Source organism: Gymnoscopelus microlampas (genome assembly GCF_963454915.1).
Source record: "Gymnoscopelus microlampas genome assembly, chromosome: 17".
Classification (NCBI taxonomy): Eukaryota; Metazoa; Chordata; class Actinopteri; order Myctophiformes; family Myctophidae; genus Gymnoscopelus; species Gymnoscopelus microlampas.
This window is the reverse complement of record NC_139954.1, coordinates 49229613-49257445: the sequence shown is the minus strand read 5'-3', so window position 1 is coordinate 49257445 and position 27833 is coordinate 49229613. Positions and strand designations below refer to the sequence as shown.

The window sequence follows — 27833 nt, the reverse complement described above, 5'->3', positions numbered from 1 at the left end:
TCAAAATTAATTCAAAATGAATATTCCTATTACAATATAGAGCTTTTTGTTTTAACACACATATCACTTACCCTACCTTTAAAGCCAAAAGTGTACGTGGGTACTTACCACAGTATTGCATCTTCTCATCAGACTTGTCCTTGCAGTGGGCGCTGCCGTCACAGGTCAGCTGGTAGTTGATGCACTCCCCGTTCCCACATTCAAATTCAGTGTGAATGTTGCAGGAGGAATTTTCTGCTGCAAAATAAGTACATGAGTGTGAGGAAAATATTACTGTTATTTTGATCACAATGATGTGCATACATAGACAAAAGATCTGTGGTTCTCAAATATTGTCATGTCAAGGACCCCCAGATTGATCACAAAACATTGTGTCCTTAGATTTAGTCTTTATCAATAGTTCATACATAAGTCTGGTATTTTGGGTTAACATGAACTATATCTTCCAATGTTTTAGCTGTGCCCGTTTTAACTATGAATATATTTGTGTTTAATGATATGATAAAATGAATGATAAAAACAAATCACACAATTATGCCATGTTTGTCAAACAGAAACCAGTAGCTCTTCAACTAGGCCGGTAGAGATTAAACTCCCAGTCCTCCATAACTTACACATTAAACTACCAGTCCTCCATAACTTACACATTAAACTACCAGTCCTCCATAACTTACACATTAAACTACCAGTCCTCCATAACTTACACATTAAACTCCCACTCCTCCATAACTTACACACGCATCTGTTGTCGTCGAGCAGAACTCGTTCTCCGCGGCACGCACAGCTGACCCTTCCTTCTGCCGTCAGGAGACAAAGGTCACCACAGCCTCCGTTCATGTGTCGACATGGAGACAGCTCGCCTGACAGAGACGAGAAACATGTTTCAACAGAGTGGTGGAAGAAGTACAGTACGCCTACTTCATTATTATGTTCTGTTTTGTACTTAAACCTCAGCATCCATATTGTTCGGAAAACAAAACATAGCAGATCTACAAGCTCACAATGTGTCACGCTTCAACACACTGTGAGCTTGTACATCAGCTAGTGAAAATATGTAATGCAGAGTGAAAACAGAAAAATACTCTGTTACAAGTAAAAGTCTGTATTAAAAAAAATACTTGAGAAAAACTGCAAAAGTATTGGCTTAAAAGAAGACCCTAATATAGAGCCATGTGGGACTCTGGGTCAACCATAATATAGGGTTTAATTGGTTAAGTACGGTACTTCAGTAACTGTACTTATAGTTACTTTCCACCACAGACTTTATAAAAGTTTCAAGCACCAAGTAGGCATGTGATTGTAGGAGGATGAAATGTGAGGGCCATCGGTACAGACCACCCACCCGTTGGTACTGTACATCCATTAACTCATTCACTGCCAGAATTATTTCTGGCCGCGTTTGAACACTGCCATATTTTTCATTGAAAAAAAAAAAGTACTCAGGAGCCGAGATACAGAATTTTTAAGTTTTAAGTTAACAAGGAAGTGGATGGGAGTCTATATCTTCGAAAAATCATATCTCCTTGGTCTTTGGGTCAAAAAAATAAAAATAAAATAAAAAAATAAAAAAATAAAAAATATATATATTTTTAATTGTTTTATTTTTTTAAAAAGTCGTTTTAGTCGTTCTTGGCAGGCATGGCTTATGGACAGAAGTCGTTTTAGTCGTTCTAGGCAGTATATGAGTTAAGCACTTTAAAACCAGGTTAGCTCACAACTTTATGAAGATTTTCTAAAGTTTTCAACAATGGGGGGAAATGTCAGATCTGCAAGCAAACTTGCAGATCTGACATTTCCACTATGGTCAATCGTACAGTGAAGTACATAGAGGGGCTTAAGTGGATAAATATCTAACAATTATGGCTAAAAGCAGGTCTACTATCCTCTGCTGCACAATGCCACTCTAAAGAGGACTTTTTATTTTCTTCCTACGTGACCAATAGGAAACATACAGCCCACTGAGCATTTATCAGGCTATTAGACGTCTACAATACTTCTAAACGGCTAGGCTAAAACCGGGTTATAACTGGTCTAACAGTGAAAGTTGTTTCAACTAAGCCTAGACGTTGGAACAACATCATTTCATATAGACGCTTATGAAACAGCTAATCAACGTCTAAACTAAGCCTAGACGTTGAAACAACTTTCACTAATAGTTATAACCCGGTTTTAGACGGACATCTAATAGCCGACTATGGCTCACTGGGAGTATAATATGGTTGCTGTCTGTCGGGCAGAAACCTCTCATCTCCATATTCTAACTTTTTGTGTTTAATTCGTAAAGTAACGTCCTACTTGATCATAGTACAGTGTCACAAAAAAGTACCAAAAGTAGCAGATCTACAAGCTCTAAACCTGACGCGAAGCGACGCGTTTCGAGCTTGTAAATGTGCTACTTTTGCTCTTTTTCAATTTGAAACGTGAAAAGTAACAGTTTTGAACAAATGAGGTGTTCAATCCAACAGAGACGATATAATACTGGAGGTTATGTCTTTCTCTAAAGTGTCTGCTGTACAGTAATTCCCAGCCCTGTCCTTGATGTGATGTGATGTGCGCAAAATTGCCTCATTTTTCCCCCCGCAAATAAGACCGAACTGACAAAGAAAACCCTTGGAAACCCATTGCCTACGTCCCTCCAGCCGTATGCCCTTCATTCATGAGAGATAGGAAAGTACTTTTTGAGTCTTGAACATCTGTAGGGTCTAGTTTGGCCTCGTCTGTCTTATTGTGCACTTCCTGAATGACGCTCAGGCATAAAAACACACTTTTGAAGGGAGTGGGAGAAGAAAAAAAAACAATTGGACAAAACAAAAACAAGTTTTTGGTTTTAAAAGTTAAAGCTCTATTTTCTGATGGTAATCATTTCTGTCGCCTAGTGTTTGTTCAATAACACTAGGCGTCTCCCTGTAAACAGAAAATACATTTTCAGGTGGGTCACAGATTTCATCCAATCAGGAGATAGCACCCATTCATCAGCTTCAATTGTATTGTGTTCTAATTCCAATTCTGTCTGCTCTTTTGTTCTTTTATTTATAATTTTCTTCCATTTCCAGTTTCACTTGTTTGACCTGCATCCTGTATGGGTTAAACTGATCTCTGAATAGATTAAATTGGTTACCCGACCTGACATTTTATTTTCTGTTTACTAATGGAGCTGGAAAGACGGACAAAACCCATGTTGCTGAACAAACACTCAGCAATGATTACTATGTGAATACACAGGAATTTAACATTTATTTTACCTAAAAAACACATCACTTACACCAACTTTAAAACATTTAACTTTTCCTCAGCTTATGAGCTAGGTCAGACGTACAGTAGTTTGGCATCTGTGATTATTTGCCATAAGGAGATAAATGAGGAGACGCACATGAGAGCCTCTCGTCTCAAGCCATTGGGACGCGTTAAAGCACTTTCCTCCATGTCCTAGTTGGAAGCACCACGCTGTACCAAGCCACCACACTTCAGAGAATTCCTCCAGCCAACACAGGGATACTCTTTTTTATTAATTGCATCCCGAAACTTAAGCTTCTCCCCCATGCTAAATAAGACCACCCTCATTTATCATTCACACTATTTCTTCTCGCACACATCAAAACAGGAAGCCAACCAGGGCCCTTTTTAGCCGTGATCTAGTGTTGTAGCAGCAAAGGAAAAGAGGGAAAATAAGAAGAAATGTACATTAACCAAACAATCTGGGGACAAAACTGCTACTAACGGATCTCCCAGAGCCTCAGAACAACAACAACCAAACTGAAAACAACCAAAATGCAAAAAGCAGAAACTCATACAAGTGGTGCAGATTACGGCAGATATAAATACTTCCCTCTGGTATTCTCTCTTGATTACTGTTGGAAACCACATAAGCATTTTCCAGAAATACACCACATTAATATACTGTACACAAAGACACACGTACCCACACTTTACTGTGACACAGACTCAGTGGTGTAGAGTAACTAAAGTACATGTAATGAAATACTGTACTTCACCACAGCCTCCGTAGTACGCATGTTGAGGTACCTTTACTTCTACTCCACTTCATTTACAGTTATTTAAAAAACTTTAGTTAACACTTACTTTGTTGATTTAAAACATATTGTACATTAACCACTTCAGCCCTACAGTATAGTATATACACATTGCTATTTTCAAAAGATGTTTAAATACATTTTGAAAACGTGTGGAGTGGGACATTCTGCGTAATGAGTACTTTGACTTTGAGTACTTTAACCATATTTTGATGCTAATACTTTTGTACTTATACTCAAGTACATTTTGAATGCAGGACTTTTACTTGTAACTGAGAACTTCTACATTGTGGTATAATACTTTTACTAAAGTAAAAAGAACTACTTTTTCCCCCCGCTGCACACCAACAACACTTTGCTGACAGAAACACAGAGCATCTTTTTAGAGTTCTCTATAAGCCCGGGAGATGATGAGCAGAAGGCAGTACTACTCACAGTTGTTTGTGTCCCGGGCCACGGCGACGATCCCCATGGGCTGATGAGGTATGTCTGCTCTCAGCACCTTGGTGTCTCCGCCCGTGTATTTGTTTGAGCGCAGCACGGCCCGCCGGGCCCAGTCCGACCAGAAGATGAAGTCCCCGTAGATGGCCAGCCCAAAGAAGGTTCCGGGTCCCGATTTAACGATGACCTACAACATGTCAGAGCAGAGTGTTACAGGGCTGTCTGTCTGTCTGTCTGTCTGTCTGTCTGTCTGTCTGTCTGATCTACTGTACTGTACTGTACACTGCTGTCTGTCTGTCTGATCTACTGTACAGTACATTGTTGTCGGGCAGAACACTTGTATCTCCATATTTCAGCTATGTTTTCCTGCACCTTTGTTCCAGACTGTAACTGTTTTGTATCTACTATCTGTTTTAGTTCTTTGAATATGTTTGAGTTTTCTCTGTCCTCTGATTCTTATATTTAATACTGATGTAAATAAATGAAAGAACTTTTGTACCGTGTCCTACTGTATTCATCTCCAACCACAGCACAGTAAAACCATCAACGCTCATTTATTAAACTAGTCCATACCCGGACACATCCGTGGGGGGATATGCGCACATGATCTGGCAACCCGGGAGGCAGTTCGTCCCATAGCTTGCGGGGCCATCCCACAGCTGGGCAACCCGTAACCATTGGCGACATGCTTTGACACAAAAACGAAATGTTGTCCTCACCATGACACCATGACACCATGACACCATGACACCCCACCACAGAGCATTGTCACATTATAGGAGGATGTGTGTGTTTTCATACTGCTTGGATGCTCTCTGAAAAGCTCTTATCTGTTTGTATAATGAACACAGCTTGAGTTGCTTTCACACAGGAATGATACCCAACTAGAAAAAGTGCTCCTCGGCCTAGTGGGAATGTGCATGCAAATTTGAACGGAAATTGAACGCGTTCATGATTTGAGACATTTTGTTCAAAACGGACCAATCCTGCAAACTTTGGAAGCCAACCTTAGCCAATCAGGATGGAATATGAAATATCGGACAGATCCGTCTTGATCACCTGACTATAGAGATACTGTGAACAGATTTGCGTGATGTTGGGATAAAATCTCTAGGAATTATATCCAAAAATGGGTTTTGCATAAATCGGCCTCCTGGTGGCGCTATAACAGGCCCATTTGAAAGATTTGCGGCAGAGGTTCTGAATTGGCATCCAGGGAGTGTGTGTGCAAAGTTTCGCAGCGACCGGGCCAACGGTGCCGGAGATTAGCTGCTAACGGACGGACAGGACGGACGGACGGACATGGGGTAAAACATACTCTCTCTACATGCCTTTCGGCCTGGCGGAGACAATTCATTCTTGGCCCTGTCAATATATTTGCACTTTGCTCCACACAGCCATCGCTGAGAGAGCGTTAGGGGTTAAAAACAGAGACAGCAGAACATCAGCGTCTCAGCGCTGCAGCAGGAATAATAAACGGCGAGCATAATAATGTTTCAAGTCATTAATCACCACATCACCCCCGCCGCCCACAAGACTGCTTAACCCAGATGTTGGGGGAGTAAATGACAGTGTCATTGGCAGGGAGGCAGGAATCCATCAGAAGGCTCCTTTAGGGACTCTTTTTCTCTCTAAGATCGGGGGGGCATCAGGACTTCCAGCGGCTCCATTAGAGGGACACGCTGTAAGCAGGATGGCATTAGCCTGCTGCCATACTGGGATTAATAGGACAGGTGTTGATTAAAGGAACCCAGCATGGGAGAGCAACAACTAGCCATCAAGAGAGAGAGAGAGAGAGAGAGAGAGAGAGAGAGAGAGAGAGAGAGAGATAGAGAGAGAGAGAGAGAGAGAGAGAGAGAGAGAGAGAGAGAGAGAGAGAGAGAGAGAGAGAGAGAGAGGGGGGAGGAGGATAGATAGAGGGAGAGGGAGGGCAGGAAGAAAGGAAGAGAGAGAATGCCAGATGGGTCAGGATGGAACATATTGATGGGAAATTAGATTCTAGGAGACATTAGGTTTTCCAACCAGCAACTAATTACTTGTGTGTCGAAACAGAGGCGTGATTATGAGAGAAAAATAATAAACACGTGGTTGGCAAAATGAAGTGACCACTTAAGCTCCATTTAAAAATTTGCGGAAATAAAACGACCTACAAGCTCACAATGTGTCGCGATGCAACGCGTTGTCAGGTTGTAGGATCGGCTATTTTTGCTATTTCTACTATTCTTTTACTCTAAAAAGCGGTTACATTACATTACAGTCATTTAGCAGACGCTTTTATCCAAAGAGACTTACAATAAGTGCATTCAACATAGGTAGGGAACAAAACTACTAATCACCAGAAGTTTTAAGTGCATTCTCTTCTAAAACAAGCAACTAAGAGTATACCTAGTGCTAAGATAAAAGTGCAATATATCAGCTACCTACTTTCTTAAACAGATGAGACAAATAGAAAAAAAAAGTGAATCAAATAAACAAGATCCAATAAAACAATAAAACAAGAGTTCGTACAACTAGTTAACAACAAGTAGGCCAGACAAAGAGGAAGGGTAGTGTTTCCTGAAGAGGTGGGTTTTCAGCCTGCGGCGAAAGATGGGCAGTGACTCTGCTGTCCTGACATCAGTGACTCTGCTGTCCTGACATCAGTGTCTCTGCTGTCCTGACATCAGTGACTCTGCTGTCCTGACATCAGTGACTCTGCTGTCCTGACATCAGTGACTCTGCTGTCCTGACATCAGTGACTCTGCTGTCCTGACATCAGTGTCTCTGCTGTCCTGACATCAGTGACTCTGCTGTCCTGACATCAGTGACTCTGCTGTCCTGACATCAGTGACTCTGCTGTCCTGACATCAGTGACTCTGCTGTCCTGACATCAGTGACTCTGCTGTCCTGACATCAGTGTCTCTGCTGTCCTGACATCAGTGACTCTGCTGTCCCGACATCAGTGACTCTGCTGTCCCGACATCAGTGACTCTGCTGTCCTGACATCAGTGACTCTGCTGTCCTGACGTCAGTGACTCTGCTGTCCTGACGTCAGTGACTCTGCTGTCCTGACATCAGTGTCTCTGCTGTCCTGACATCAGTGGGGAGTTCATTCCACCACTGTGGGGCCAGAACAGAAAAAAGTCGTGACCGTGTAGATCGGCCAGAAGGACCACTGAGCGACGAGGAAACCAGTCGCCCTGAGGCGGCAGACCGAAGTGGTCGGGCAGGTTGGTTAATGAATGTATGGTTGCAGACAAGAAAATATTGTGTCTATAACATGTGTCACGTGTTACATGTAGACAGGCGTGGATTGAGAATGCTAAACGTCTCTGTCGGGTGGAAATTCAAAAGTATCAAAAACAGCAGATCTACAAGCTCAAAATGCGTCCCTTCGCGCCACGTTTCCAGCTTGTGGATCTGCTACTTTTGATGCTTTCGTGTGACGAAAACAATTAAAGCTTTTTAATTCCCATTTATTTCCTGTGGTAAAATGGCTATATCTGCGTTCCTCTTGCTTTATTACGGCCAAAACAAGACACATTCAAATGGCCACAGCTACGCAATGGATTACCACGAGCGGACAATTGTATTTTTCCGAGACTCCAGAGACGCGTGTATGCGTAATGAGGCAAACTCCGTGCGGACAGCAATCATGGAAAATATTCCATGATTTTTCATGGTAAAAGACAACGGTAGGTTTTATCTGGCACTGGGGTGACACTTTTACTCTGGCTGAAAAAAGAGTTAATTCACGGGAAAAAACTCAAAAAGTTAAAGTATTGAGATAAGAGGTGTATGCCCTTACCATCCCCTAGGACTGTAAATGCCTCTGCATCCTGGTGTTCAGGAAAAGGGCGGGAAACGTAAGCTAACACCAGTATTTTCATTTCACAATTGCAGACTATTAACCCCGCGGGCACATCAAATGTCAAATGGACATTCCCTCCCTTCTCCCCTTGATGACTGATGATGCAATCCCGTGTGGCATGTCAAACATTAGCGCAGATCAGTGGAGGAAAGTAACTAAGTACATCTACTCAAGTACTGTACTTAAGTACAATTTTGAGGTATTTTTTTTACTTTACTGGAGTATTTCCAGTTTTCAATACTTTTACTTCTACTCCACTACATCTACGTGTCGCATCGCGACGCGTTGTGAGCTTGTAGATCTGCTATTTTCAAACATTTTACTACTTTTACTTGTGGTGCTTTAAGTATATTTTGATGCCTATACTTTTCTACTTTTACTTAAGTACATTTTTAATTTTGGACTTTTACTTGTAACAGAGTATTTCTGCATTGCAGTAGGCCTTTTGATACTTTTTCTTAAGTAAAAACATTTTGTACTTTTTCCACCACTGGCCCAGATAGCACACCATCCACTCCACTCGAATGGCGGTAAACCGCTTTCTATGCGGCCTCCTTATGCGGCCTCCTTATGCGGCCTCCTTATGCGGCCCATCCTTATGCGGCCCATCCTTATGCGGCCCATCCTTATGCGGCATCCTTATGCAGCCCATCCTTATGCTGCTCTCAATGAATGATTCCAGTTAAAAAGGTGGGCTTTTTGCTACTGCTTAAACATGTTGACACGTTCCCTCAACATGTGCTCCGTGTTGATCCTCTCCTCTCCGGAGCGCTGCCTGGGTTAATGACACAGAGCTCTCCTCTCTCCTCTAGTGGAGGAGTCAGACACACACACAGAGTGGGGAGGACGTGGTGTCACCAGACTGGGGAGGACATGTCACCACAGCTCCCTGTCACCATGTCATGACACTATGCTGCTGCATAGGAGAGGAGAGGAGAAGCATAAGGACTGCTCTCTCTCCACCACACATGCAATAACATTACTGTCCGTCAGCTGGGAAAGCTTGTATGTAAAAAATAAAGCGTTGAACTATTGGAGAACGTTGGAGATACAGTAGATACAGTATATACAGTAGATACAGTAGATACAGTAGATACAAGCAGTGGCAATGTGACCGTGGCGGCAGGCCATTTAAAAAATATATATATACTGTATATATTTTTTGCCAATATATGGCAAGTATATGCAGAATATATGCCATATTCAGGTTCATATATGTGCATATATAGGAAAAGTGTCTCATATCTTATATATGTCCACATATATGCCACATATATGTGGACATATATATATATATATATGTAGAGACATATATGCAGGCGGACAATTTCAAATATGTCACATATATTATGATGAACATATATGTTGTATATATAAAAACACATACGTTCATACATTTCCTTTCCCCCGCTTGCTGGCAGAGGCAAAGATCGCCTATGGATACAAGGTTTCTACCTGACAGCAATGATATGCGGCGCACGCACGCACGCACACACACACACACACACACACACACACACACACACACACACACACACACACACACACACACACACACACACACACACACACACACACACACACACACACACACACACACACACACACACACACACACACACACACACACACACACACACACACACACACACCCCCCCCCCCCCTAGAGAACCTAAGCTCCATTGCAGTTCAGTTGACAATCAGTTTCCTCTCTTTTAATTTTCACATTTTAATTGGTACTTTGACGGCTTGGTCGGGGCGCCGCGGGGGTCTCTGCTGCAAAGCCTTCATTAGCAGGACCATGCAGACTGCAGCGGGGGCAGGTAGGGGTACCTGGAGGGGGGGGGGCTTCATCTGAGCCCCAGCGACCCCGCTCGGCGTAGGATGGGTAACTAATTGAGACGGGCCAAGGTGGCGCGGCGCCGAGGTCGTGTCAAGCACAAATTGAAATCCATTGTATAAGAAGGCCACTGAGTGATAGTAATCCCTTACATTACATATAGGGATACAGGAGCAGTGGTGTAAAATAACCAAGTACATTTACTCCAGTGCTGCACATAAGTACAATTTTGATGTACTTTTACTTTACTGGAGTATTTCCAATTGTCTATACTTTTACTTTTACTCCACTACATCTCAGAGGCAAACATTGTACTTTTACTCCACTACAATTATTTGAAAACTTTAGTTACTAAGTTACTTTGCAGATGAAAATTATTATATTATAAAACATATATTAACCACTTTAGCCCTATTTTATACCTAGGCTATTTGAAAATAGCCGATCTAGAAGCTCACAGCACGATGCAATGCAACGTGTTGTGAGCTTGTAGATTGGCTATTTTCAAAAAATGTAGTACTTTTACTTTTGGTGCTTTAAGTACATTTTGATACCAATACTTTTTTACTTTTACTCAAGTCAATTTTGCATTCCGGACTTTTACTTACAGCGTATTTGTACATTGCAGTATTGATACTTTTACTTAAGTAAAACATTTGAGTATCCCTTACATTGCATAGGGATACAGGAGGGATACTTATGTCTTTTGGATTTGCAGGATCAAATACATCATGCATGCAACCTCTCTGGGATATAAAAAAATCTGAACCTCCACACCCAACACACACACACACACACACACACACACACACACACACACACACACACACACACACACACACACACACACACACACACACACACACACACACACACACACACACACACACACACACACACACACACACACACACACACACAGAGCTCCTGTACTTTAGCAGGGAAATGACTTCTATAATTAAGTAAACCAGGGGCTCTCACGGTGATGAAATATGAGGAAGAAAGAACCACCGAGAGGTATTTCTGAGGCTATTCATGGCACAGCAGCAGAAGCCCCTCCAGCGGCTCAATGGGGGAGACGGGAGATTATGTGGCAGACAGAAAATTGGTTCATCTCAGGCTGAAAGGGCCAGCAGATCAATTTGACATTCCGTTCCAGAATGCATGCCCTTGTCTCTCAAAATGTTTTGGCGCGTAACGTCTCTATATGGCTGAGAGACATAATGCCAGAGATTTTCTAGTAACACATTCCTTTAATTAAAAAAGAGAGACAGAGGGCCTCGTTTATGAAGATCACTGACATTATCATTGATTTACCTGAAAAAACGCTAGAAGAAAAACATGAACATTAGATTCATGGCACCCTGGATTATTAATTTACCACGAGCCCTACTCTATGAAGACCATGTCTATAATGCATTATCAACATGCTATATATAGATAGATAGATAGATAGATAGATATTATATATATATAGATATTATATATATATATATATATATATATATATATATATATATATATATATATATATATATATATATATATATATATATATACATATATATATATATTATATTCTGCTTATATTGATCGATATAATATAGTTATATAAGCACTCATACATACTCACGCTTCATAATAATAATCATACATAAATCATTGTAATAATTACGCATATGTATTATAAAGTAAAAACATGTTATACTTTCTAATCTCCAAGCAGCGTATAATTACATTTATAAGAACTCATAAGTACTCAGCATTGCTTTAAACAAAAGTCATTATATATATTATAATTATTATAACATGCTTTACAATACGTGATGATTATGGTTATAAACCATTAGTAATATTCATTAGTGCTTATAACTATAATTATACAATGTAACAAGCAGATTATAATATTAAGTGCGTTTATAATGCATTATAGACATGGGCTTCATAGAAAGTATTACCAGTTTATTTTTGGCAAGCTTCCCAAAACATTGCAGTTACATTAGCCTGAATCAAAGTTAAGAGTAAAAATAGGCCATCAAATATCCAAAACAAATCAGATCAAATACATAATCTCTCTGATGTCCATTGAGCATGAAACTCTGAGATTGGATTTTAAGGACACGTTCAAGGTCGTTTCCACAAAGAAGAGCACATGAAAGCACTTCTGACAGGTAAGACAATCTCACAGTCTAAGCCTTCCAACAGCCTAGTGAATATAAATGGCCAGGTTTATCATTATTCTACTGTAATGTTCCCCATGTGTGAGCTTGTAGATCTGCTATTTTTGGAAAACTTGTGAACATTCGTGCACATCTTTGACTATATATATATATATATATATATATATATATATATATATATATATATATATATATATATATATATATATATATGTGTTTTTAAGCAAACATTTGTAACTTAAATCTTTGCTTCTGGGCGATTCTACAAATGTCTTCTACATCCTAACATTTTGCTGAAAAACGTATGTTGCTGTAATATCAGTGGTTCTCAAAATATTATCGTATTTACCCCCCCCCCCCCCCATCTGAAAATATGTTGTTAACTCAATTCCTGCCAATTGTGCATAAAGTCGTTCTATTAAATAGCGCACTTGTCTGCCAAATCGCATAAATTACTTCTATAAAAAAAATGAGGCACGCTGTTTTAGGCACCGTAACACAGCTCTGTGATGATCCATCGTCACTCAGAGAAGAACTATGTGGATGTGACATCATTCCAAAAAACGTCACTTCCACCCGCCCTGACTATGGGATTTTCAGAAAAACAGCTGTAACTCAGTTGCTGTTTTTTTGCATTGAAAACCATTGTTTTCAGCGAGCCCCCCAGCCCCAATATGGGGGTCACGGTTGGAACGTTGTGGTTCGTCTGAATACACAGATCCCTCCGCTTACCCCTTCCCTCTGCCTTTTTTTGTTTTTTTTGGAACACAATGTCGCCTCCACAGCGTTTCAGAATTCATGGGATGAAGGTAGTTACACTGGCAGGGGGAGAACAAACCATGTTTAATACCTTGGCGGTTATTGTGTTAAAAGGTAAAAGGTTAGGTCAAAGGTAAAGTTTGAGAACACTGACATTATAGAAACAAAGACAAAACTGTTAGGATTTAGAAGACATTTGTAGAATCCCCCAGAAGCAAAGATTTAAAACATATATGTTCAAAGATGTGCACACATTTTCATGATTTAGAAATAGATAAATAGCAGATCTACAAGCTCATAGCGCGGCACTCGGTGCTGCGCTATGAGCTTGTAGATCTGCTATTTTTGAATAGCCCAAAGTATAAAATAATGGTTAAAGCTAAAAGAAAATCTAAAATGACACAGTATGCGTTCCTGGATTAAACGGGTTCAGAAATCTTGACAGTGCAAAAGAAAAACAGCTACAGTAGCCCAAATGTGGTGTAAGTTATCGTATGTACTGTGTGTGTGTGTGTGTGTGTGTGTGTGTGTGTGTGTGTGTGTGTGTGTGTGTGTGTGTGTGTGTGTGTGTGTGTGTGTGTGTGTGTGTGTGTGTGTGTGTGTGTGTGTGTGTGTGAGAAATATATATTACTCACAGTCTAGCCTAAAGTTTCTATGAATCCATAAAGCACAGAGCTCTCAAATTAAAAGTTTTCTACATTTCAACTTTGCCAACTCATCAATGGAGCCTAACTTTGTCCAAATCAATAGTCTCAGTTGCTTCAAGTAGCTCTTTGCTCATCTTTGAGAAGGGCGAGGAATGTAAATAATGCTGATATGATGTCAATGATGACAATTCTTCCCCGTCTATGCCTGCTCTCTGTGAGCGGAGCACAACAATTAATACACTAACTACATATTTCTAGCAGAGCAGAGTGAAGAGCTGCTTCTGAATCACAACAAGCTACATTTTTCATTTCAAGTCCCTTAGCTGAGAGAGAGATGAAGCAGGGAACCCCACACACACACACACACACACACACTACACAGTGTAAGATTTAAAAAAAAACTTTATATGGAATATGAAAAATCTGAAAGACAAGTTTCGTTTAATGACTTGTGTTTTGCACAAAGCGGCCTCCTGGTGGCGCTACAACAGGCCCATGTGAAAAATGTGGGGCAGAGGTTCTGCTCTGGCATCCAGGGAGTGTGTGTGTGTGTGTGCACAGTTTAGCTGCTATCAAGCCAACGGTGCCGGAGATTAGCTTTTCACAGACAGAATGACACACACACACACGCACGCACGCACGCACGCACGCACGCACACACACACACACACACACACACACACACACACACACACACACACACACACACACACACACACACACACACACACACACACACACACACACACACACACACACACACAGTGCAAAACATACTCTCTCGCCATGCCGGAAAAAGGTTCTCCCCCCCCCCACACCTGTAGTAACTCTGAGGACCCCCCAATGGCTGCGGACCCCCTGTTGAAGACCCATGGTCACAGCCCATTCAGACGGCTCATCATACTCACGTATCTGTTGGAGCCGTCGTAGTCACATCTCTCGATCCTTCCCAGACTGCCGTCAGAGAAGTAGAGCTTCTCCGCCTTGTGGTCGATGGTCAGTCCGTTGGGGGTCAGGATGTCCGAGCTGACGATGACCATCATGTTGTTGCCGGCCAGCGTGGACCTCATGATGCTGGGCCGCTGCTCGTTCCAGTTGGTCCAGAACATCAGGCTGCAAGGATACAAAGCCAACACGATTATAACATCTTATTAAAATACCACTGTTAAGGATTATAACATCTTATTAAAATACCACTGTTAACACATTAAGAGCGGGAACACATCTGTGTCATTTTACATTTGAGCTATAACTATTATTTTATACGTTGCCTGTTCAAAAATAGCAGATATATAAGCTCATAACGCAGCACATGAGCTTGTAGATCTACAACTAAAAAATAAAAAAACTTGAACATTCGTGCAAATCTTTGAATGTATATGTTTTAAAGCGAACATTTGTAACTCTAATCTTTGCTGCTGGAGGTCCCTGGACCTGAATAGTTTTACATAAGTTCGCTTTAAAAATATATACATTAAAATATTAGCAATTTAAAAAAAAAATAGCAGATCCGCAAGCTTGTGGCGCGGCACTCGCTGCTTCTATATCTGCTATTTTTTGAATAGCCAAATAAATCTAAAATGACACAGACAGATGTGTTCCTGGAGTGATAGGGTTAAATCTGATCATTTAATTTCCCTCGATGGCTTTAAACAGCTTGTCAATAATAATTTGACATCTGTCAGTCCTTGTACCTTTATGACATCTCTTAATGTGTGTCATACTGTGTATTTTATCCGTTTAATTTTGTGTGTTACGTGTTTGATGTCACGTGTTGGGTGTCTTTGCGGGTGTTGTGCTCTGAAAATAGCAGATCTACAAGCTTGTAGATCTGCTATTTTCAGCATGGAACCAAGTGTAAAAACAGGCATTACGACGCCATCAAGGCACCGCCAACATACATTATAGTCGACTAAATCAACTGTAGATTTAGTCGACTATAATCTTATGATATTTACTCGACTAAAACTAGACAAAATCTAAAACGTTTCAGATGACTCAAATATGACTAAAACTCGATGGAATTGTATTCAAAAGACTATGACTAAAACTAAATCAAACATATGCTATCAGAATCAACACTGGTGCAGTGTGACTGGCTCCTGGAGTCTTCTAGCTGACCCTGGTTATTGAGCCTCGTCTTACTGTAGCATTCTGCAGCAATGTGCTCTGTCATGACATGATGTCACCATAACTCCTCCTACAAAGAGCTGCACACACACACACACACACACACACACACACACACACACACACACACACACACACACACACACACACACACACACACACACACACACACACACACACACACACACACACACACACACACACACACACACACACAGAGACACATCTCCACTCAGCAAAGAGTACAAAACAAATATATGTTCAGGGAAATTGAATCTGGGGGGGGGGGGGGGGGGTGTGAGCAGGATGGGCTGTAAAGGAGCTAAACTGTAACATGTCAGGGTGCACTTTGGCCACGCAGAGGGGGGGGGGGATAAACACTAATGGATGGCGGGGGGGAATTATTCATGGCTGCACTAAATCTCCAGAGGTGGATGCGGTGGTGTCACTCAGTTATCGGCAGCATCCCGTAGCTGCCACGTTACGGCGTACGTACGTAGCGGAGCTTGTGGCCCAGTCACCTTGCCTCGTGGTACCAGTGGACAACTTTAGTTTTCCAATAATTGGACGTTTTACTTAAGCAATATATCCGAGTATTTATTCCACCAGACCACCACTGACTAAATCTCCTTGTGGCCCCTGTCATCTGCCTGGTGGCCCTCGTCATCTGCCAGGCAAACCCACACAGCTTAGTAAGTAGAGCTCAGTAAGGAGCGCTCAGGACGGATGACGGGAGCACCGGAGCAGCTGTCCTGCTACTTCATTTCCATTTGACGAAACCGATTAGCATCGCAGGTTGTTCCGCGAGGAACATCTGTTCATATACAATACATCCTCCTCTGTAAGGGGATTTATCAACATTATGGGAAAGGAAAAGAAAGGGGGGAGAAAAAGCCCCACAGGTAACGTGAATAAATTAAGGCATTGGCGTGGAATTCTCTTGATTCTCTTTTTGTTTCATATTCAACAGCATATTGTGGCTGTTCAGGCAGAAACCTAGTGGATCCTATGTATTACATGTCCTCATTATGAATCTAAAACATAGGACCACTATGTCCTGATTATGAATCTAAAACATAGGACCTCTATGTCCTGATTATGAATCTAAAACATAGGACCTCTATGTCCTGATTATGAATGTAAAACATAGGACCTCTATGATTATGAATCTAAAACATAGGACCTCTATGTCCTGATTATGAATCTAAAACATAGGACCTCTATGTCCTGATTATGAATCTAAAACATAGGACCACTATGTCCTGATTATGAATGTAAAACATAGGACCACTATGTCCTGATTATGAATGTAAAACATAGGACCACTATGTCCTGATTATGTAAAACATAGGACCACTATGTCCTGATTATGAATGTAAAACATAGGACCTCTATGATTATGAATCTAAAACATAGGACCTCTATGTCCTGATTATGAATCTAAAACATAGGACACTATGATTATGAATCTAAAACATAGGACACTATGATTATGAATCTAAAACATAGGACACTATGATTATGAATCTAAAACATAGGACCTCTATGATTATGAATCTAAAACATAGGACACTATGATTATGAATCTAAAACATAGGACCTCTATGTCCTGATTATGAATCTAAAACATAGGACCTCTATGCAAACAAGCCATCTGGGATTTTTTGTCTTATCCTTTTAGCATTGCTGAATTGCAATTAGCTAATATTCAATCAATCAATCAATCAATCAATCAATCGATCACTTTCAGAGGTTTCAAAACTAGTGAAAATAGCAGATCTACAAGCTCACAACACAGCGCGTTGTGGCTGTGGGAGCGGCAGTGGCTCAGGGGTAGAGTGGCCAGTAGAGCCAGTTCGATCCCAGGTTCCCCCAGAGTTAGTGTAGAAGTGTCCTTGAGCAAGACGCTGAACCCCTAACTGCTCCCGATGAGCAGGTTGGTGGCTTCAGATAGAAGTGTCTTCATGTTGGCATAAGGAAGGAGGTTCCAGCCACCATGACACCTTCAGTGCTCTGGGGGTCAAACTGGAGGCCGTGGTGAAGTAGGCTAACTGATTGGCTCGCTCCGACGCCGTAATGAAGTCATGGTGGAAGTCCTCGTCGCTCGGGGGTTAATAAGCGTCCCGGTCAGGAGCCACACAGCTCAGCCGACTCGCTAATTAATCACTTCAGTTTAAATTCTAATTATCAGACTCTAGTATTTCTGGAGGATGTGGATTTGGTGCCAAATTGCCAAAGCAAGGATACAGACCGGGTCAGGGAAATTAACCCTCTGAGACCGGGAACGCACCTGTGTCATTTTTACATTTCTTTGACTAGCAGATCTACAAGCTCATAGCGCGGCACTCGGTGCCACGCTATGAGCTTGTAGATCTGCTATTTTTTTTAAACATTGTGAAAATGTGTGAAAATCTTTCAATATATATATATATTTTTTTAAGCGAACATTTGTAACTCAAATCTTTGCTTCTGGGGGATTTTACAAATGTCTTCTAAATCCTAACAGTTTTTTTTATAACAAATGATGTTGTTATATCAGTGGTGCTGAAATGTTTTCATGTCAAAGACCCTCAAAATGATATGTATTTGGCCGCGAACCCCATCTGAAAAGATGTTGTTCCAGGGACCCCCAGATGCAAAGATTTGAGTTAAAGATGTTCGCTTGAAAAAATAATATATATTCATAGACTTGCACACATTTTCACGATTTTTCAAAACAAATTGCAGATCTATAGCAGCACTCGGTGCCGTGCTATGAGCTTGTAGATCTGCTATGTTTTGAATAGCCAAAGAAATATAAAACAAATGACACAGATGTGTGCCCGGTCTGAATGGGTTAATTTCGCTAACCGTCCTAAGGAGCACGGACCACGATACTCCTCTCTCTCTCTGGCTTGTTCCCTCTTCAGTTTTTCTATTCTTTCTTCCAGACTGCTTGTGGTAATATTATCATATTCATGAACGTGTCATAAGTAGATGTAACAGGAACATTGGCGCATTGTTGTGTGAGGAACGGGGGAAAAAAAGGAAAGAGAAAAAAAAACACCTCAGGCACTTCTCCTCTTCTTCCTTCAAACTGGCACACAAATGAAAGTGTCAAAGCAATTACCTGTCTTGCAACAGCTAGACTCCGAGGCTGCAAATCTTCCTCTCCTCAAAAGTAACAGATCAGAATACCAAATACCTCATAACAAGTGTGAAGAATACTCCAAAAGACAGCAGGAGCCCTGCTGGAGTTTTAAATCATCTCAGTGTTTGGGATTTGTAGACGCAGTGAATGCAATAAGGCCCTTTTCACATGTAATGGATCTTAGCTAAAAACATCCCATTTTAAGCAATACTCGCAAAACATACAGTATATATTGTACAAAGATGCACCATGCTGACATTAATCCATTACGACCGGGAACGCATCTGTGTAACCACTTAAACCATTATTTTATACGTTGGCTATTCAAAAATAGCAGATCTACAAGCTCACAGCACGGTGAGTCTGCTATCTAAATCTGCTATTTTAGAAAACTCATGAAAATGTGTGTAAATCTTTTAATATACATATTGTATTTGGTCCGTGGCCAAATACATATCATTTTGGGGTCCTTGACATGAAAAAAGTTTGAGAACCAAGCAACAGAAGTTTTTTCCAAAAACTGTTTATAAGTCATTTGTAGAATCTCCAGAAGCAAATATTTAAGTTAAACATGTTTGCTTTAATGAGATATTCAAAAATTCACACAGATTTTCACGATTTAATTATTTTTTTGCAGATATACAAGCTCATAGCGCGGCACTCGGTGCCGCGCTATGAGCTTGTAGATCTGCTATTTCTGAATAGCCAAAATAAGTCTTAAAATGACACAGATGCGTTCCTGGTCTGAATGGATTAAGTCACTCGCTCGCGTCGTAGAAAACGACTCCTAGCAGTAGCGGTTAGCATGCTATGTGCAGAGTAAACAAACGTTAAACACCACTTATCGTTGCAGAATGACATAATGTGATGTTCTGACATACAGAACAAAACACACAAAAAAGCCCAAAATAAATATTTAAAAATTAATAAATGAATTCAAGCGAACTTGTGGATCAGCTATTTTTTTTTGTTATTTGTTGTACAAGAAGTATTATGGATGAAGTGGTTGTCTGAGATAGAAGGAGATTGAGAGTGAGACACAGACATAGACAGAGATAGAGTGTGTGTGTGTGTGCGTGTGCATGTGCGTGTGCGTGTGCGTGTGCGTGTGTGTGTGTGTGTGACGAGAGAGAGAGATAGTTAAGAGGCGAGACTTAGTGGAGCCTCTGTACTGACTTCTGGCACTCGTCCAGGGCCAGGACGTGCGGGTGGTCCTCCTCGGACAGGCTGACCACCGCCTGGCGGCTCAGGGCTCCGGGGCGGCTCTGGTCCACCGTCTGCCGGGTGATGGTGGAGGTGGTGGAGCTGGTCCAGAACAGGGTGTCCCAGCCGCGGTGGTACGCCAGGCCCTCCACCGAGCCCACATCTGGAACAGAGGGAGGGGGGGGGGGGGGGGGGGTACGGGACAGCTGTGTCAGAACATGGCGGCTTTTATGATTTCCCTGACATTCCATAAAGCGGTGATTCTTCAAACGCTTTCATTTCAAGGATCCTGGTTTACTGGGCGTTGTGACCACAGCGTACCCATCGTTTAGCTGGGGAACCTTTAAAGGACGGGTCCAGGGACCACACACATGGGTCCATTTACAGGTCAGAATTGGACCTTTAAGGTTCCGTTTGGTTCCATTTGTACACTCTCAGAGTTAAATCAACACTGGGGATTTGAGGGTGTAGATTGGGGTGGTATATCACATGGGGTTCCGTGGCATAAACCTGAGACTCACGACCCTAAGGCTTCATTGGGCACCTAAGCTACAATGTAGCCTGACAGCGTGTCGCGGGTTCAAGTCCCGATCCCAACAGACTTTGCTGCGTGTCACTCCCCATCTCTCTCCCCATTTAATAAAGGCATAAAAAGCCGATTGCATCACCTCACACTACATTCAAACGTAGCCTAGTTAATGCCTAGTCGAGGCATAATGCATTACTACAATTAGAACACAATACCTTCCACAAGTTTGCCCTTTTTATTTGTCAAAATCATCAGTAAATGGGTGGTCTATAGAACCCTCCCAAATCAGGCTCAGACCCACCAATCTGGCATCGGTCAGGCTCTACATTCAGCTGATGCAACAGAACCCTGTTCTTTAAAGACAAGAGACACGGTTGTATAGATCTACGTGTAAGAGCATCCTTCAGTGACACATCGAGCAAGTTGGGTGAGTAACCATGTTCAAATGGAAACAATTACAATGCATCATTATGCAAAAAAACAAAAAAAAAAAGCATTTGACATGACAGTGTATATTTCCCTGGCAGACTGGAAGCACAATGACTGACAGTGAGGAAAGGCTCAACCCCGTATAAGGCTGGACAGGCAGAGGCTGTTTGCCCATGCAATATTCTACAGAAATAAATAGATAGTGTTTCATCAGGGAAGCTTTTCTCGATCCCACATTCCACCGGGTCGAGGTGAGATGGTTTGACTGACAGGAAGCAAAGCCTCCAGAGAGAAGAAGCACAGTGAGCACAGGTTGAAGAGCCGCAGCATATTCATGTTCAATTACTTCAATAAATGACCCTATCGATCAAATAGGACTCACTGTACACTTCCTGAGTGTTACTGCATTATAGTGTGGAGTATAGCAGAGCTATAAGACACACCCACTTCAGCATGTCCATGTGAAGGCTTCACCTTGGCGTTTGGATGTTTCTTCCTTTCTTTATGGTCCAACCAGTTAAGCCTGATTTATAATATATATATATTATATAATATATATTATAAATATATTATAATAATATAGTGTTGTATGACAGGCTCACAATGTGTCTAAGATGACAGTTGATTTGATTGATTGATTGATTGATTGATTGAATACAGTTTGGCAAACGTATGGTAAGTACAATTATGCAGTGGTGGAAAAAGTACTCTAATTTAATTAAAAGTATCAATACTGCAGTGTACTGTAGAAATACTCTGTTACAAGTAAAAAGTCCAGTAATCAAAATGTACTAAAAGTACAAAAGTATTGGCATCAAAATGCACTTAAAGTACCAAAAGTAAAAGTACTCATTGTGTAGAATGTCTCATTTCACAAGATACAAATCTTTTTGAAAATATCAGATCTACAAGCTCACAATGTGTCACATCACAACACATTGTGAGCTTGTAGATCGGCTATTTTCAAACGGCCGAAATGTACATAGGGCTGAAGTGCTTAAAGTGTGTATTGTAATAATAATCTGAATCTGCAAAGTAACTAAAGCTGTCAAATAATTGTAGTGGAGTAAAAGTACAGTATTTGCCTCTGAGGTGCAGTGGAGTAGAAGTAGATTATTGAAAATGGTAAATACTCCAGTAAAGTAAAACATCCTCAAAAGTGTTCTTAAGAACAGATCTTGAGTAAATGTACTTAGTTACTTTACACCACTGCTATTACGCTAACCAATGCTGGCTTGTTTCCATGGTGGTCCATGTATTCAATGCACATAACCAAGACATAAAGAAACATACAGTATGGTACAAGACATAAAGAAACATACAGTATGGTACAAGACGTACAATATGTCATAAATCCTCATCAATACCAGGAGCAATTAAAGCTACTGTATAAAGGCCTATACAGAACACACTGTGAAGGGGGGGGGGGGGGTTATCTGGTGGCAAGCTAAACGGCTTATCTAGATCCTGTTGTAAATTGCGGACACTCTTTTATGGTGGTTCTGAATGAGGATAGGGAGTTGCACCGTATGAGCTTGAAGATCTGCTATTTTCAGCGTGTGAAGCAGCGACGGAGCATAAATTAGTCATTAGCTTCATGACCTCACACACACTGAATCTGGCTTTGTGGAAATGAGGGGAAATATATTTCTCTCAGATTTTCAATTTCAAATGAATGAGAAGGGAAAAGAAAAATGGAAATGAGTGGGTTTTGTGTTTTGGTATAAATCAATAGGAATCATATGAGCTTCTTGGCCTTTTCCCGACAAACAGATGGCGTTTGTTAAATTTGAAATGTGCTCATCCTCATCCGACCGGCGTCTTAGCGCTACGAGGGCAAGAGCCACTTCATTAAAATCACAATGAGCTTCAGGAATTCAACGGAACCTTCGGGGACCCTTCAGCTTTCATGGCTTTGTGTCAGCCAGACAATGAACAGGCAGTATTTGGCAAATTGCATTGTCTGTGATACTATCCATAACTATGTTTAATCCATTCAATTCGGGAATCTGTCATTTTCGATTTCTTTGGCTTTTCAAAAATAGCAGATATACAAGTTCATAGCGCGGCACTGAGTGCAGCGCTATGAACTTGTATATCTGCTATTTTTGTATATCTGCTATATATATATATATATATATATATATATATATATATATATATATATATATATATATATATATATATATATATATATATATTTTTTTTTTTTTTTTTTTAAACTGTTAGGATTTAGAAGACATTTGTAGAATCCCCAGAAGCAACAATTTTAGTTACAAATGTTCACTTTAAAAAATGTATACATTCAAAGATTTTGAATGTATACATAGTGCGGCACTCGGTGCTGCACTATGAACTTGTAGATCTTCTATTTTTGAAAAGAAATCTTAAAATGACACACAAATGCGTTCCCGTTCTTCATGGGTTAAAAAAAATGTCTTGGTCGTAGAGTTTTGTTTTGTAACAGTGTCTTTGTGCACCATATCAAGGATATGACAATTTAAAAGTCTTAAATTGAAATGAAAATGAACAAAATTAAGTTGAAAAACGTGCTGTGCCGCCGCCATTCATCGTCTGGGATCTTGGCTGCCGTTTCATAATCACGTCTCTCTCTCTCTCTCTCTCTCTCTCTCTCTCTCTCTCTCCTCTCTCTCTCTCTCTCTCTCTCTCTCTCTCTCTCTCTCTCTCTCTCTCTCTCTCTCTCTCTCTCTCTCTCTCTCTCTCTCTCTCTTCTCTCTCTCTCTCTCTCTCTCTCTCTCTCTCTCTCTCTCTCTCTCTCTCTCAGATGTCTGCAAATCTTTGGTGCTTATCCTGTCATTTGTGAATTCTGTCTCTAATTGCCATTAATGGAGAACATGTGGTCAATCCCAGAGATATGAGCTGAAGTCGGGTAGTGGAGAAAAGAGAGACCATAAACCGCACACCCCAGAACACTTAAAGCACAACCTGAGTCAGCCAATTACTAATTAATAGTTCGCAATAAAAAGGGAGTCTGACAGCTTGGATTTTTTACCCGGAAATGGCTGGCGAGACCAGGGAGTAATTAATGGGGGACGCGGAGGTTTAATTAGGGAAATATGGAAGATTAACATCTTCACCCTTCCTCAATGACAGGGCACAGTCAGGCAGGAGGAAGTGTCTGCTGGAGAGGGACCAGCGTTTCACATGGGGAATGGACCAGCTCAGCTCACTTATACTGTTACTGTACATACAGTAATAGAAGTCAACTAGAGCCAAGGTTATTATACTTAAAGGCATAGTGCAGTATGCAACTTGGTCCTGTGTTGACATAACATCTTTTTACCCTACCAAAAAACTAACAAAATAACTAAACATAGGATTGAAAAAAAAAACCATTTGAGTTAAGTGAAATAAAAATAAAAATGAGGCTTTACCAAAAAAACAAAAGTTAATAAAAACCTATAAACTATACTAGAAAAGTCGCTTAAAAAAATAATGAAAACTTGATAATGGAATGTGTCTTTCTGCAGGGAAACACACCAGCACAATAATATAGTGGCTGATAGCTTAAAAACGTTTATATATCTAAATTATTCTATTTAGATCTATAACTATTTAGATTTAGATTCTATCTATATCATTATAAATAAAACAGGCTAAAGGTTACACAGTTTACCTTTAAGTAGATAAACTTACAGATACAATGTGTTCTACTGTGGTTATCAGCAGATTATTCCTCTGAACATCATAAAAACAACCCTGTAATGCATGTACTGTATGGGGTTGTCTAAAAATGAAAAATGAAAAATGAAGCCCTTGATGTGTTCCATCCTCAGCTCTCACACAGACAGGTGTGCATTGATTGGATGGATGTGAAGAGGCACTCGACAGAGTCCAACAATAACGTTTCTAAGAATTCCTTGTGGTTCATATTCCTAGAAGGATGATGGTAGTTCCTGGTCCGACTTTAATAGAAAGCTCAGTCTCTCTCTCTCTCTCTCTCTTGGTTTCACCAACAGGGGGTGGAAGTCTGGCCGAGTAGATCAGTAAGACCCCCGCCGCTATGCCAGTGTGAGGGATGGAGGGGATGGGGGGGAGGAGGAGGGGGGGTGGGGGTGTCTGGCGGGTGCTGAGCTCTTGCTCTGGGAGGAGAGGGCTGACTTCACAGGGCGGTGTAGAGGATGCTAGCGCTGCAGAATGGAGGCTTTGGCTCCTCATCTGACTCACTCAGGCTTATCAAGGCAGGATTGACTGGGCTTTAGATGAGGAATAGAGAGGGAGTCCGCTCCTCCCACACCATCTGCACCCACACTGTCAGTCAGCGAAATGCCTTTCAACAATAGGTATTATTCTTCTCTTTGTACCCGTTTAGACTGATGTGTCGGGAAAAGACGGTTTGTTCACACTCCCTATTTTGGAAGCAGCGAGTTCCTGTGAAAACGACATGGCCCTCGCTTCACGTTTTTTTGGGTTTTCCCACCTTTTTCTATTAGGATGCCTGGAAACCATCAGGTTTTGGTAAACATGCTTGTTGATGCATTTGGAAATAGTCTGCGGTAGCATTCAATTTGAGAGCTTTTTACAGGAACTGGTTTCCTGGTGTGAAAACTTTTTAGAATATTAAAAAGTGTCATTTAGACTCTAGAGTCATGCAGATGATCTGTTATCCAGCGGAGAATGTATTTTGTCAAGGACTCGCTAAAAGGCTTCTATTATACAACGAGTACATGATTACATTGATTTAACTGTGCGTGTGTGTATGTTGGTTTTTCATAATACAACATGAACCACATGAAAGCTATAGCTGATGTACAAGCTCAGGAGCTACTTTATGATCAATGTTAAAATAAATGGGACCATAATTTACCAAAACTCATATCATGGTGATTGACAGAAGACTTTAAACTAGCGACTGGAAGCATATAGTATTTATGACAATGTTTATTAAGGTAATAAAAGTCTAAAGTTTGGCAAAAACCCATCCGCTTGCATTGAGAGTCATTTCTTCTGACACCAGCAGGGGTAAAACAGTGAAACTACAGGCCATTCTTATGAACTGCCGCTTCCTATATAGACTCAATGTAAACTCAGAAGCTGGCCCCTTGCTACAAACAGACAAACAGGAAGGAACATAAGGGACTCAAACCTACTCTCTGCTATGACCGATCGCTCCGTCCAGTCATCGTTGATCATCTGGATGTTCCCGAAGTGGATGTCGCTGAAGAAGATGCGGTTGGTGCCCGCCGCCGTGCTCTTCTGGCTGTAGTCGAAGGCCAGGGCGATGACGTTCTTGAAGAAGGCGGGCCTCTCGAAGGGCTGGATGGGTGCGTTGAGGTCGCTCTCGTCAGACAGGTGGATGCTCTTCAGGATGCTCCTCTCAGAGTACAGCAGGTAACCCTCGTAGCGCTGGCAGGCGAAGCCGTCCTCCGCCAGGTGGCCGTGGGCACAGGAGCACGTCCTGCGCCCGCTGCCCAGGTGGAAGCACAGCTGCTGGCAGCCGCCGTTGCTCCTGGCGCAGGGGTTGGTGCCTGGTGTGGCGGGAGGGTGAATTACATATTTATAATTTAGGTATTATCAGGTAAACTAGGATCTCACATGTAAACCAATAACCTAGCATGAGTCTTAACAAAATACTATCAAAATAATAATCTGTACATTAAAACTATAGGATACCAGGTAAACAATAAACCTTAGCATTTGTCTAAATAACCTGCTATCAAAATGGTTAACATTGTGGTCAAGAAAAACAAGCCTAAGTAACAAAGACCAAGGTAAGTCTGCATGGTCGTCATAACTACCCAGTGACCCATTAGTCGGCTATTAGACGTCCGTCCAAAACCAGGTAATAACTGGCCTAAAAGTGAACGTTTTTTCAACGTCTATTCTTAGCCTAGACATTGATTAACTGTTTTTTAAGCGTCTATATAAAGACCGCCTATATACAGCCGTTGAAACAACATTCACTGTTAGACCAGTTATAAGCCGGTTTTAGCCTAGCCGTATAGATGTGTTTTAGACGTGTTGCTGTATGTTAAGTGCTACAGACTATAAGGTGGAGTCTGAAGAGGTGAGTTTTCAGGTTTCAGGCAGTGAGTCAGCAGGTTCTAACTGCAATGGGGAGTTTTGTTCCACAGTTTGGGAGCCAGGAGGGAGAAGAGAGTCTTGGACCCTGATCATCACCATCCCAGGGTTTTTTAGGGAAGGTTCAGAGCAGACAGAGCACCAGTGTTTTGTGGAATGGAATTCAACAACACGTTGCACAGTTACAACTTTACACTCATTGAGCTGCTTCACCAGGTTTAATGATATGCAATGACTTCAAGTAGAAGTATAGAAGTCAAGAATATTATATGAGGAGATGTAGCAAATCGACAGCCTGCTTTAATTAACCACATGAACCCCCCTAGCATCGCTATTCTGGTGGAAACCCACATTCTGTGAAAATAGCCGATCTACAGTACAAGCTCACACTGCTTCGGAGGAGGGGGTCCTAGCATATAACCCTGGGTCATTCCATTCAATGAAGTATATCTAAGGGTTCTGGTGGTTAAGAAGCAGGCGTTGAACATGAGGCGATGTGGAGGTTCAATAGCAACCATTAAGTTGAAACCTCAACCTTTCTCCCGGCCGCGGTTAAAGACGGTCACGTCCTTCAGGTTGACCCCCAGGCCGCTCCGCATGGTCACCACGTCACCGCCGTCCG

At 41.3% G+C, this 27833-nt stretch overlaps 1 protein-coding gene across 1 annotated transcript in view; it reads right to left on the bottom strand.

The window, feature by feature from the left end:
• lrp1bb (low density lipoprotein receptor-related protein 1Bb) overlaps positions 1-27833 on the bottom strand; it is a 597729-nt gene that overhangs the window by 122295 nt on the left and 447601 nt on the right. Inside the window, exons 40-46 of the mRNA XM_084084305.1 lie at positions 27747-27833; positions 26281-26658; positions 20185-20374; positions 14657-14861; positions 4467-4659; positions 735-860; positions 109-237 (exon numbers count right to left, since the gene is read on the bottom strand). The exon at positions 27747-27833 is cut by the window's right edge and continues 38 nt beyond it. Coding sequence (XP_083940431.1) covers positions 109-237; positions 735-860; positions 4467-4659; positions 14657-14861; positions 20185-20374; positions 26281-26658; positions 27747-27833 — 1308 coding nt within the window. The remainder of the gene's footprint in view (positions 1-108; positions 238-734; positions 861-4466; positions 4660-14656; positions 14862-20184; positions 20375-26280; positions 26659-27746) is intronic.